At 53.3% G+C, this 13,880-nt stretch overlaps 1 protein-coding gene across 3 annotated transcripts in view; it reads right to left on the minus strand.

Moving 5' to 3' along the window:
- The window catches only part of LOC123760124 (venom allergen 5), a 298,290-nt gene that overhangs the window by 67,759 nt on the left and 216,651 nt on the right, over window positions 1-13,880 (minus strand). For all 3 annotated transcript variants that reach the window (XM_045745617.2, XM_069325471.1, XM_069325470.1), the window contains one exon: window positions 507-628. In XM_045745617.2, coding sequence (XP_045601573.1) covers window positions 507-628 — 122 coding nt within the window. The remainder of the gene's footprint in view (window positions 1-506; window positions 629-13,880) is intronic.

A 13,880-nucleotide genomic window follows, 5' to 3' on the forward strand; every position in this document is an offset into this window, starting at 1 on the left:
GCCACGGGGACGCTAAGTGTGTTTAAGTATGAGCTATAGGTGCCTTGGCAGCTCTCACTGTTAAGGCTCTTACACAGACAGAGCGTATGTCTCCAATGCCGGAGGTCGGGTGTTCGAGTCTCCTAGTACCCAAGGTGAATGAAACACATATATGTATATACATATAGACACAGGTTCTCACACACACAAACAAACACGTATGTGAGTACTAACCGGAGAACAAGAGACCGCTCCTGTTCTCCTGTTCTCCGGCGCCTCTCACGCTAGTCAAGTTTATCACGACATCTCTCCGGCTAATGTGAACACCGGTGTGTTCACCCTGTCACTTGTACTCAACATCCAGCACCTTATCACATCCTCCAGAGTTGCCCACTTGAGTGTTGTGAGTCTAAGTTCACTCAGCCATTCAATAGAGTTGTGAGCCTGTCGCTTGTACTTATATCAGTTGAATCATAACTTATAAACATCCTCCACAAGTTTGGTGGAGAGAGTGAGTGAAGACTTACCAAGGCTCGCATGTTGAGGGCCGGGGGCTGGTTGCGGACGTGACCCATCGACACCTTCTGCCTGAGGGTGTTGTGGGAGTCCAGGATGGTCTCCTTGTCCTGACACGTCAGACCTCCACTTCCTGCGGCACCAGAGAAAGAGAGAGAAGTGAGTGAGAGAGATCATGACTCTGCCCCGGGTGATTCCACAAACATTATCGCTATGATCCGCTGCTAGGAGCTATGTGCTGGGGATCAGGGGGCTGCTAGGAGCTAAGTGCTGGGGATCAGTGAGGGCTGCTAGGAGCCAGGTGCTGGGGATCAGGGGGCTGCTAGGAGCCAGGTGCAGGGGACCAGGGAGGGCTGCTAGGAGCCAGGTGCTGGGGACCAGTGAGGGCTGCTAGGAGCCAGGTAAGCGAAGGGGTGGTGGTGGGGGGGATCACGTGACCTGAGGAGAGGGTACCAACACTCAACAATATAAAACTCGCTCATTATTGTGTGTACAAACCTTGCGGCGTGTAATTGTCGTCTTCATGAAATATATAAATAACAAACACGTTAAGTAACACTTATCTCATCCTTTGTATCACTTACATATTATTGTTATTATATTATTGTCCAACTGTTGCTGACGGTCACTTTCTCGACTCTCCAAGACCCAACCCCAGCCCTCAACCCCACCCCAGCCCTCAACCTCACCCCAGCCCTCAACCCCACCCCAGCCCTCAACCTCACCCCAGCCCTCAACCTCACCCCAGCCCTCAACCCCACCCCAGCCCTCAACCTCACCCCCGCCCTCAACCTCACCCCAGCCCTCAACCCCACCCCAGCCCTCAACCCCACCCCAGCCCTCAACCCCACCCCAGCCCTCAACCCCACCCCAGCCCTCAACCCACCCCAGCCCTTAACCTCACCCCAGCCTTCAACCTCACCCCAGCCCTCAACCTCACCCCAGCCCTCAACCCCACCCCAGCCCTTAACCTCACCCCAGCCTTCAACCCCACCCCAGCCCTCAACCTCACCCCCGCCCTCAACCCCACCAAGTCCCTCAACCCCACCCTAGCCCTCATCCCCACACCAGCCCTTAACCTCACCCCAGCCCTCAACCCCACCCCAGCCCTCAACCCCACCCCAGCCCTCAATCCACCCCAGCTCTTAACCCCACCCCAGCCCTCAACCTCACCCCAGCCCTCAACCCCACCCCAGCCCTCAACCCCACCCTAGCTCTCAACGCCACCCTAGCCCTCAACCTCACCCCAGCCCTCCAGAGATGACGTCCCCCGGAGATGACGTCCCGCAGAGATGACATCCCCCGGAGATGACGTTCTCCGGAGATGACGTCCCGCAGAGATGACATCCCCCGGAGATGACGTTCACCGGAGATGACGTGCCCCAGAGATGACGTCCCCAAAAGATGACATTCCGCAGAGATGACGTCCCCGCAGATGACGTCTCCCAGAGATGAAGTCTCCCGGAGATGACGTCCCCCGTAGTTGACGTCCCCCAGAGATGACGTCCCCGAGAGATTACGTCCCCCAGAGATGACGTCTCCCAGAGATGATGTCCCCCGGAGATGACGTCCACAAGAGAAGACATCCTCCAGAGATGACGTCCCCCAGAGCTGACATCCCGCAGAGATGACGTCCCCCGGAGATGACGTCCCCCGGAGATGATTTCCCCCGGAGATGACGTCCCCCAGAGATGACGTCTCCCGGAGATAACGTCCCACAGAGATGACGTCCCCCGGAGAGGACGTCCCCCAGAGATGACATCCCCTGGAGATGAAGTACCCCGGAGATGATGTCCCCCGGAGATGACGTCCCCGGAGATAACGTCCCCCAGAGATGACGTCCCCCAGAGATGACGTCACCCAGAGATGACGTCCCCCAGAGATGACGTGTCCCGGAGATGACGTCCCCCAGAGATGACGTCCCCCGGAGGTGACGTCCCCCAGAGATGACGTCCCCCAGAGATGACGTCCCCCAGAGATGACGTCCCCCGGAGATGACGTCCCCCAGAGATGACGTCTCCCGGAGATGACGTCCCCCGGAGATGACGTCCCCCGGAGATGACGTCTCCCGGAGATGACGCCCCCCGGAGATGACGCCCCAGGATATGACGTCCCCCGGAGATGACGCCCCCGGAGATGACGTCCCCCGGAGATGACGTCCCCCGGAGATGACGTCCCCCAGAGATGACGTCCCCCAGAGATGACGTCCCCCAGAGATGACGTCCCCCGGAGAGGACGTCCCCCAGAGATGACGTCCGCCGGAGATGACGCCCCCGGAGATGACGCCCCCCGGAGATGACGTCCCCAGAGATGACGTCCCCCGGAGATGACGCCCCCCGGAGATGACGCCCCCCGGAGATGACGCCCCCGGAGATGACGTCCCCCGGAGATGACGTCCCCCAGAGATGACGTCCCCCGGAGATGACGCCCCCCGGAGATGACGCCCCCCGGAGATGACGTCCCCCAGAGATGACGTCCCCCAGAGATGACGCCCCCCTGAGATGACGCCCCCCGGAGATGACGTCCCCCGGAGATGACGCCCCCCGGAGATGACGTCCCCCGGAGATGACGCCCCCCGGAGATGACGTCCCCCGGAGATAACGCCCCCCGGAGATGACGTCCCCCAGAGATGACGTCCCGCGGAGAGGATGTTAACCTTCACTCTTCCTCTCTCCAAAAAAGTAAACAAACAACACGCTGACAAATTGTTGAGAATATCTGCCGCGCTGAGAGACGCCGGCAGGCAGGTGTATGTTCCCTGAGAGAGAGAGAGAGAGAGAGAGAGAGAGAGAGAGAGAGAGAGAGAGAGAGAGAGAGAGAGAGAGAGAGAGAGAGAGAGAGAGAGAGAGACAGAGAGAGAGAGACCACTACACACGTGTACAGGCTGGACATCAGTATTCATATCGCAGACATTCGCTTTTAAAACGTTTTACACCTTAACTGACTCTTCAGTACCAGTAATATATTCACACTTGTTATAATTATGTTCAGAAGTAACTTTTGGTGTTTGATGGAAGTGACCTGATCACTACCCGGGATGGGTAGGGGGTTACCAAGCCCCCACCCACGGTGTGGTAGGGGGAGACCAAGCCCCCACCCACGGTGTGGTAGGGGGTGACCTAGCCACCACCCACAGTGTGGTTGGGGGTGACCTAGCCCCCACCCACGGTGTGGTAGGGGGTGACCTAGCCCCCACCCAGAGTGTGGTAGGGGTGACCAAGCCCCCACCCACAGTGTGGTAGGGGGGGTGACCTAGCCCCCACCCACGGCCTGGTAGGAGTGACCTAGCCCCAACCCACAGTGTGGTAGGGGTGCCCTAGCCCCCACCCAGAGTGTGGTAGGGGTGACCAAGCCCCAACCCACAGTGTGGTAGGGGTGACCTAGCCCCCACCCACAGTGTGGTAGGGGGTGACCTAGCCCCCACCCACGGCCTGGTAGGGGAGACCTAGCCCCCACCCACGGCGTGGTAGGGGTGACCTAGCCCCCACCCACAGTGTGGTAGGGGTGACCTAGCCCCCACCCACAGTGTGGTAGGGGTGACCTAGCCCCCACCCACAGTGTGGTAGGGGTGACCTAGCCCCCACCCACGGTGTGGTAGGGGGAGACCTAGCCCCCACCCACTGTGTGGTAGGGGTGACCTAGCCCCCACCCAGAGTGTGGTAGGGGTGACCAAGCCCCAACCCACAGTGTGGTAGGGGTGACCTAGCCCCCACCCACAGTGTGGTAGGGGTGACCTAGCCCCCACCCACGGTGTGGTAGGGGTGACCTAGCCCCCACCCACGGTGTAATAGGGGGTGACCTAGCCCCCACCCACGGTGTGGTAGGGGTGACTTTCCTTTCGTTCCGAGGACCTACGTCTCCGTGGCCCGGTTTCTGACCAGACCTCCTAGCAGTTGGTCTGATCAACCAGGATGCCAGACGCGGCTGCTTGCCGCCTGACATGAATCACAGCCTGGTAGATCAGGTATCTTTTGTACGTGTTTATCAAGTTATCTTTTGACCACGACTGTAGGTACTGTGGGGGGGAGGGCGCCTGTCCACCCCCAGCAATATCAAATAATGACTTAATACGAAAAGATAAAATCCTTTTATAGTAATTATTAAGAGCAGATATGACGTCACTTTTAACTGTGGTCCAAGACTTTCACTCAGAGTCAAGGAGAGGTAATTGTTAAGAGCGATCAAGTGGGCAGTTATAACACTACATTAAACTCATTGATGACACAGGAATGGTACATCTCCTTCCTCTACACCCATGGTGTGGGTGGTGGTGGACCCCTCTACACCCATGGTGTGGGTGGTGGTGGACCCCTCTACACCCCATGGAGTGGGTGGTGGTGGACCCCTCTACACCCCATGGTGTGGGTGGTGGTGGACCCCTCTACACCCCATGGTGTGGGTGGTGGTGGACCCCTCTACACCCCATGGAGTGGGTGGTAGTGGACCCCATTACACCCATGGTGTGGGCGGAGGGAGGGGGGGGGGTCAGTCACCTGCATTTCTTCTAAACTTAGGAGAGTTTAGGCGTAAATTTCTGGAAGTTGCTCATTTTGAAAACACATTTCTGAACATTTATGTTAAGAGTTGTTACTAAATTCTTGAATATTCTCACATATCATAACATAGTAATGCAATGTATGTGAATAATGCAACCCCCATCCTTCTAAAATGGTGGTACCAATATGTAGTGATGGACCACCAGAAAGTACCAATATGTAGTGATGGACCACCAGAAAGTTCCAATATGTAGTGATGGACTACCAGAAAGCACCAATATGTAGTGATGGACCACCAGAAAGTACCAATATGTAGTGATGGACCACCAGAAAGTACCAATATGTAGTGATGGACCACCAGAAAGCACCAATATGTAGTGATGGACCACCAGAAAGTACCAATATGAAGTGATGGACCAACAAAAAGTACCAATATATAGTGATGGACCACCATAAAGTACCAATATGTAGTGATGGACCACCAGAAAGTACCAATATGTAGTGATGGACCACCAGAAAGTACCAATATGAAGTGATGGACCCCCAAAAAGTACCAATATATAGTGATGGACCACCATAAAGTACCAATATGTAGTGATGGACCACCATAAAGTACCAATATGTAGTGATGGACCACCATAAAGTACCAATATGTAGTGATGGACCACCAGAAAGTACCGATATGTAGTGATGGACCACCAGAAAGTACCAATATGAAGTGATGGACCCCCAAAAAGTACCAATATATAGTGATGGACCACCATAAAGTACCAATATGTAGTGATGGACCACCAGAAAGTACCATTATATAGTGATGGACCACTAGAAAGTACCAATATGAAGTAATGGACCCCCAAAAGTACCAATATATAGTGATGGACCACCATAAAGTACCAATATGTAGTGATGGACCACCATAAAGTACCAATATGTAGTGATGGACCACCATAAAGTACCAATATGTAGTGATGGACCACCAGAAAGTACCGATATGTAGTGATGGACCACCAGAAAGTACCAATATGAAGTGATGGACCCCCAAAAAGTACCAATATATAGTGATGGACCACCATAAAGTACCAATATGTAGTGATGGACCACCAGAAAGTACCATTATATAGTGATGGACCACCAGAAAGTACCAATATGAAGTAATGGACCCCCAAAAGTACCAATATATAGTGATGGACCACCATAAAGTACCAATATGTAGTGATGGACCACCAGAAAGTACCAATATGTAGTGATGGACCACCAGAAAGCACCAATATATAGTGATGGACCACCAGAAAGTACCAATATGAAGTGATGGACCCCCAAAAAGTACCAATATATAGTGATGGACCACCATAAAGTACCAATATGTAGTGATGGACCACCAGAAAGTACCAATATGTAGTGATGGACCACCAGAAAGTACCAATATATAGTGATGGACCACAAGAAAGTACCAATATATAATGAGAAGGAGGGAGGGGAATAGGGAGGAGGAGGGGGGAAGAGAGAGGGTGGAAAGGGTATAAGTGGTTTAAGACAGGGTTGAGGAGATGGGTGTATGGGGAAGGGCAAAAGCTAGGGAAGGGTTGTGGGGGAGGGTGTTGAGGGAGGGTAGGGGAGGTAGGGTGTCATGGGGGGGCAAGGGAAGGGTTGTGGGGGAGGGTGTTGAGGGAGGGTAGGGGAGGTAGGGTGTCATGGGGGGGGGGGCAAGGGAAGGGTTGTGGGGAGGGTGTTGAGGGAGGGTAGGGGAGGTAGGGTGTCATGGGGGGGGGCAAGGGAAGGGTTGTGGGGGAGGGGTGTTGAGGGAGGGTAGGGGAGGTAGGGTGTCATGGGGTGGGGGGAGCAAGGTCAGGAGGCTGAGGTTAAGGATGAAGAACACAAAGAAAGTAGGTCACGTGTTCAATAACAGACTGGGACAAGGAAAAGGTGAGGTTGAAGGTGTTTAGTGGCACTCACACCTGGGGAGTGCCAGTACTGACACTTGGCGAGTGCCAGTACTCACACCAGGCGTGCCAGTACTCACACCTGGTAAGTACTCTCAACATTCAATCAACCAATGAACTAGCATCTGAGGTTGTTGGGCTCCGTTCCATCGACGTCTGAACTCGTGTCAGGAAGAACCTGGACGCTTCCCTTCACAGAACACTTCTTCACTACTCTGACCTCGAAAACATTCTTTTTCTTGTGATAGTTTACCTCCACCTGAGTTCCCTTGGGCGTGTTCTGAATGTACCAAATAATTCCCTAGCCTTTTATTAATTTTCCAGCAGCAGAGTGCCAGCAGGAGAGTGCCAGCAGGAGAGTGCCAGCAGCAGAGTGCCAGCAGCAGAGTGCCAGCAGGAGAGTGCCAACAGGAGAGTGCCAGCACGAGAGTGCCAGCAGGAGAGTGCCAGCAGGAGAGTGCCAACAGGAGAGTGCCAGCAGGAGAGTGCCAGCAGGAGAGTGCCAGCAGGAGAGTGCCAGCACGAGAGTGCCAGCAGGAGAGTGCCAGCAGGAGAGTGCCAGCACGAGAGTGCCAGCACGAGAGTGCCAGCAGGAGAGTGCCAGCAGGAGAGTGCCAGCAGGAGAGTGCCAGCAGGAGAGTGCCAGCAGGAGAGTGTCAGCAGGAGAGTGTCAGCAGGAGAGTGCCAGCAGGAGAGTGCCAGCAGGAGAGTGCCAGCAGGAGAGTGCCAGCAGGAGAGTGCCAGCAGGAGAGTGTCAGCAGGAGAGTGCCAGCAGGAGAGTGCCAGCAGGAGAGTGCCAGCAGGAGAGTGCCAGCAGGAGAGTGCCAGCAGGAGAGTGCCAGCAGGAGAGTGTCAGCAGGAGAGTGCCAGCAGGAGAGTGCCAGCAGGAGAGTGCTGGATAAGGATGACATGAGAGAAATAGTCACATTTTGACTACGTATTAACAATGGTCACAATCAACACATTTGGGCGACGGCGTCTGAATATCAGCCCCCCCCCCATGGTAGATACGGACAATAGAGCCCCATGGTAGATACGGACCATAGAGCCCCATGGTAGATACGGACCATAGAGCCCCATGGTAGATACGGACCATAGAGCCCCATGGTAGATACGGACAATAGAGCCCCATGGTAGATACGGACAATAGAGCCCCATGGTAGATACGGACCATAGAGCCCCATGGTAGATACGGACCATAGAGCCCCATGGTAGATACGGACCATAGAGCCCCATGGTAGATACGGACAATAGAGCCCCATGGTAGATACGGACCATAGAGCCCCATGGTAGATACGGACAATAGAGCCCCATGGTAGATACGGACAATAGAGCCCCATGGTAGATACGGACCATAGAGCCCCATGGTAGATACGGACCATAGAGCCCCATGGTAGATACGGACAATAGAGCCCCATGGTAGATACGGACAATAGAGCCCCATGGTAGATATACGGACCATAGAGCCCCATGGTGGACACGGACCATAGAGCCCCATGGTAGACACGGACCATAGAGCCCCATGGTGGACACGGACCATAGAGCCCCATGGTACACACGGACCATTGAGCCCCATGGTACACACGGACCATAGAGCCCCATGGTGGACACGGACCATAGAGCACCATGGTAGACACGGACCATAGAGCCCCATGGCAGACACGCACCATAGAGCCCCATGGTAGATACGGACCATAGAGCCCCATGGTTGACACGGACAATAGAGCCCCATGGTGGACACGGACCATAGAGCCCCATGGTAGACACGGACCATAGAGCCCCATGGTGGACACGGACCATGATATACTGTCCACGTGTATACTGTGTATATCTTGTGTATTCTGGCCATGTGATGTGTAGTTCGAATATACACTCACCAGTGTTGAAGTATACCTGTAGTGTGGAGGGCGAGGCGTGGGTGGAGGGCGAGGGCGGAGAGTGAAGCTGGGTCAATAGATAGCGGCGAGGCGCTGGTCCACGGCTCCCAGCCACTGGTCCACGGCTCCCAGCCACTGGTCCACGGCTCCCAGCCACTGGTCCACCCCTACCAGCCACTGGTCCACCCCTCCCAGCCACTGGTCCACGGCTCTCAGCCACTGGTCCACCCCTCCCAGCCACAGGTCCACCCCTCCCAGCCACTGGTCCACGGCTCTCAGCCACTGGTCCACCCCTCCCAGCAACTGGTCCACGGCTCCCAGCTACTGGTCCACGGCTCCCAGCCACTGGTCCACGGCTCCCAGCCACTGGTCCACGGCTCCCAGCTACTGATCCACGGCTCTCAGCCACTGGTCCACGGCTCCCAGCCACTAGTCCACGGCTCTCAGCCACTGGTCCACCCCTCCCAGCCACTGGTCCACCCCTACCAGCCACTGGTCCACCCCTCCCAGCCACTGGTCCACGGCTCTCAGCCACTGGTCCACCCCTCCCAGCCACTGGTCCACCCCTCCCAGCCACTGGTCCACGGCTCTCAGCCACTGGTCCACCCCTCCCAGCAACTGGTCCACGGCTCCCAGCTACTGGTCCACGGCTCCCAGCCACTGGTCCACGGCTCCCAGCCACTGGTCCACGGCTCCCAGCCACCGGTCCACGGCTCCCAGCTACTGATCCACGGCTCTCAGCCACTGGTCCACGGCTCTCAGCCAATGGTCCAGGGCTCTCAGGCACTGGTCCATGGCTCTCAGCCACTGGTCCAGGGCTCTCAGCCAATGGTCCACGGCTCTCAGCCACTGGTCCACGGCTCCCAGCCACTGGTCCACGCTCTCAGCCACTGGTCCACGGCTCTCAGCTACTGGTCCACGGCTCTCAGCCACTGGTCCCAGCCACTGGTAAATGGCTCTCAGCCACTGGTCCATGGCTCTCAGCCACTGGTCCACGGCTCCCAGCCACTGGTCCACGCTCCCAGCCACTGGTCCACGGCTCTCAGCCACTGGTCCACGGCTCTCAGCCACTGGTCCCAGCCACTGGTCCATGGCTCTCAGCCACTGGTCCACGCTCCAAGCCACTGGTCCACGGCTCTCAGCCACTGGTCCACGGCTCCCAGCCACTGGTCCACGCTCTCAGCCACTGGTCCACCCCTCCCAGCCACTGGTCCACGCTCCCAGCCACTGGTCCACGCTCTCAGCCACTGGTCCACGGCTCTCAGCCACTGGTCCACGCTCCCAGGCACTGGTCCACGCTCTCAGCCACTGGTCCACGGCTCTCAGCCACTGGTCCACGCTCTCAGCCACTGGTCCACGGCTCTCAACCACTGGTCCACGCTCTCAGCCACTGGTCCACGGCTCTCAGCCACTGGTCCACGGCTCTCAGCCACTGGTCCACCCGCTACCAACTACTTTAATGTTCTCTGAATTGTTCTCAACAAATATTTCAATCAAATTATATATTATTTCAAACCGATCTTGATCCGGTAGATCTGTCCGGTAGATCTGTCCGGTAGATCTGTCCGGTAGATCTGTCCGGTAGAACAGTCCGGTAGAGCAGTTCAGTAGAGCAGTTCAGTAGAGCTGTCCGATAGATCTGTCCGGTAGAGCTGTCCGGTAGAGCTGTCCGGTAGAGCTGTCCGGTAGAGCTGTCCGGTAGAGCAGTCCGGTAGAGCAGTCCAGTAGAGCAGTCCGGTAGATCTGTCCGGTAGATCTGTCCGGTACAGCTGTCCGGTAGAGCAGGTCTTGGGACAGGTCATCGGATCGTTGAGGTGTTACACCGTGCGGGTGACCCAGCCCCCACCCAAAGATTAACACAAATATGAGGAAGACTGACGGAGTGTGGAACACTTCCTGACCTTCCGTCCTGCCTCGTGTGCTGTGAGGTAGTTACTCGCTGGCAGCCGTTAACCCGCACCTTCCACTACTCATACCACAACACTGAGAGAGTCCATTATGTTACTTCAAGAAGCATGTGGGTCATTTTGTTTCTCTTAAATGTGTCCAATATGGAATACTGAGTTGCTGACTCAGCCCGTCCTCCTGAGTACACTGCCTGAGAACACCAACCAATTTATCCATCCACTCACACTAGTGTACTTATCCATCCACTCACACCAGTGTACTTATCCATCCACTCACACTAGTGTACTTATCCATCCACTCACACTACTGTACTTATCCATCCTCTCACACTAGTCTACTTATCCATCCACTCACACTAGTGTACTTATCCATCCACTCACACTAGTGTACTTATCCATCCACTCACACTAGTGTACTTATCCATCCTCTCACACCAGTGTACTTATCCATCCACTCACACTAGTGTACTTATCCATCCTCTCACACTAGTGTACTTATCCATCCTCTCACACTAGTGTACTTATCCAACCACTCACACTACTGTACTTATCCAACCACTCACACTTGTGTACTTATCCATCCACTCACACTAGTGTACTTATCCATCCACTCACACTAGTGTACTTATCCAACCACTCACACTAGTGTACTTATCCAACCACTCACACTAGTGTACTTATCCAACCACTCACACTAGTGTACTTATCCATCCTCTCACACTAGTGTACTTATCCAACCTCTCACACTACTGTACTTATCCAACCACTCACACTAGTGTACTTATCCAACCACTCACACTACTGTACTTATCCAACCACTCACACTTGTGTACTTATCCATCCTCTCACACTAGTGTACTTATCCATCCTCTCACACTAGTGTACTTATCCAACCACTCACACTACTGTACTTATCCAACCACTCACACTTGTGTACTTATCCATCCTCTCACACTACTGTACTTATCCAACCACTTACACCAGTGTACTTATCCAACCACTCACACTAGTGTGAGTGGTTGTGACTTACTCACTTCCCCTTTCAGAGCAGGAGAGATTGCTGAAATAGAGGGAATACAGAGAACATATACGGCACGCATAGACGAGATAAAACACCTAAATTATTGGGATCGTCTCAAAGCTCTCCAAATGTACTCTCTAGAAAGGAGACGAGAGAGATACCAAATAATATACACATGGAAAATACTGGAGGGTCAGGTCCCAAATCTACACAGTAAAATAACAACGTACTGGAGTGAACGATATGGAAGAAAATGCAAGATTGAACCAGTGAAGAGCAGAGGTGCCATAAGGGGGGTAGAAATAGCCTAAGCTACTCTATCCCTTTGAGATGTATTTTTTTCTTGTCTCAATAAACATACTTGAACTTGAACTTGAAGAGGTGCCATAGGCACAATCAGAGAGCACTGTATAAACATCAGGGGTCCGCGGTTGTTCAACGTCCTCCCAGCGAGCATAAGAAATATTGCCGGAACAACCGTGGACATCTTCAAGAGAAAACTGGACGGTTTTCTAAGAGAAGTTCCGGATCAGCCGGGCTGTGGTGGGTACGTGGCCCTGCGGGCCGCTCCAAGCAACAGCCTGGTGGACCAAACTCTCACAAGTCGAGCCTGGCCTCGGGCCGGGCTTGGGGAGTAGAAGAACTCCCAGAACCCCATCAACCAGGTATCAACCAGGTATCAACCAGTGTACTTATCCAACCACTCACACTAGTGTACTTATCCAACCACTCACACTAGTGTACTTATCCAACCACTCACACTAGTGAACTTATCCAACCACTCACACTAGTGCACTTATCCATCCACTCACACTAGTGTACTTATCCAACCACTCGCACTACTGTACTTATTCAACGACTCACACCAGTGTACTTATCCATCCTCTCACACTAGTGTACTTATCCAACCACTCACACTAGTGTACTTATCCATCCACTCACACTAGTGTACTTATCCATCCTCTCACACTAGTGTACTTATCCAACCACTAACAATAGTGTACTTATCCATCCACTCACACTAGTGTACTTATTCATCCAATCACATTAGTGTACTTATCCAACCACTCACACTAGTGTACTTATCCATCCGCTCACACTAGTGTACTTATCCAACCACTCACACTAGTGTACTTATCCAACCACTCACACTAGCGTACTTATCTAACCACTCACACTAGTGTACTAAATTATCCATCCACTCACACTAGTGTACTTATCCAACCACTCACACTACTGTACTTATCCAACCACTCACACTAGTGTACTTATCCATCCTCTCACACTAGTGTACTTATCCAACCACTCACACTAGTGTACTTATCCATCCACTCACACTAGTGTACTTATCCAACCACTCACACTACTGTACTTATCCAACCACTCACACTAGTGTACTTATCCATCCTCTCACACTAGTGTACTTATCCAACCACTCACACTAGTGTACTTATCCAACCACTCACACTAGTGTACTTATCCAACCACTCACACTAGTGTACTTATCCAACCACTCACACTAGTGTACTTATCCATCCTCTCACACTAGTGTACTTATCCAACCACTCACACTAGTGTACTTATCCATCCACTCACACTAGGGTACTTATCCATCCACTCACACTAGTGTACTTATCCATCCTCTCACACTAGTGTACTTATCCAACCACTCACACTAGTGTACTTATCCATCCACTCACACTAGTGTACTTATCCATCCAATCACATTAGTGTACTTATCCAACCACTCACACTAGTGTACTTATCCATCCTCTCAAACTACTGTACTTATCCAACCACTCACACTAGTGTACTTATCCAACCACTCACACTAGTGTACTTATCCATCCACTCACACTAGTGTACTTATCCATCCTCTCACACTAGTGTACTTATCCATCCTCTCACTAGTGTACTTATCCAACCACTCACACTACTGTACTTATCCATCCACTCACACCAGTGTACTTATCCATCCTCTCACACTAGTGTACTTATCCATCCTCTCACTAGTGTACTTATCCAACCACTCACACTACTGTACTTATCCATCCACTCACACCAGTGTACTTATCCATCCACTCACACTAGTGTACTTATCCATCCACTCTCACTAGTGTACTTATCCATCCTCTCACACTACT

This window comes from Procambarus clarkii, chromosome 16 (assembly GCF_040958095.1).
Source record: "Procambarus clarkii isolate CNS0578487 chromosome 16, FALCON_Pclarkii_2.0, whole genome shotgun sequence".
NCBI lineage: Eukaryota > Metazoa > Arthropoda > Malacostraca > Decapoda > Cambaridae > Procambarus > Procambarus clarkii.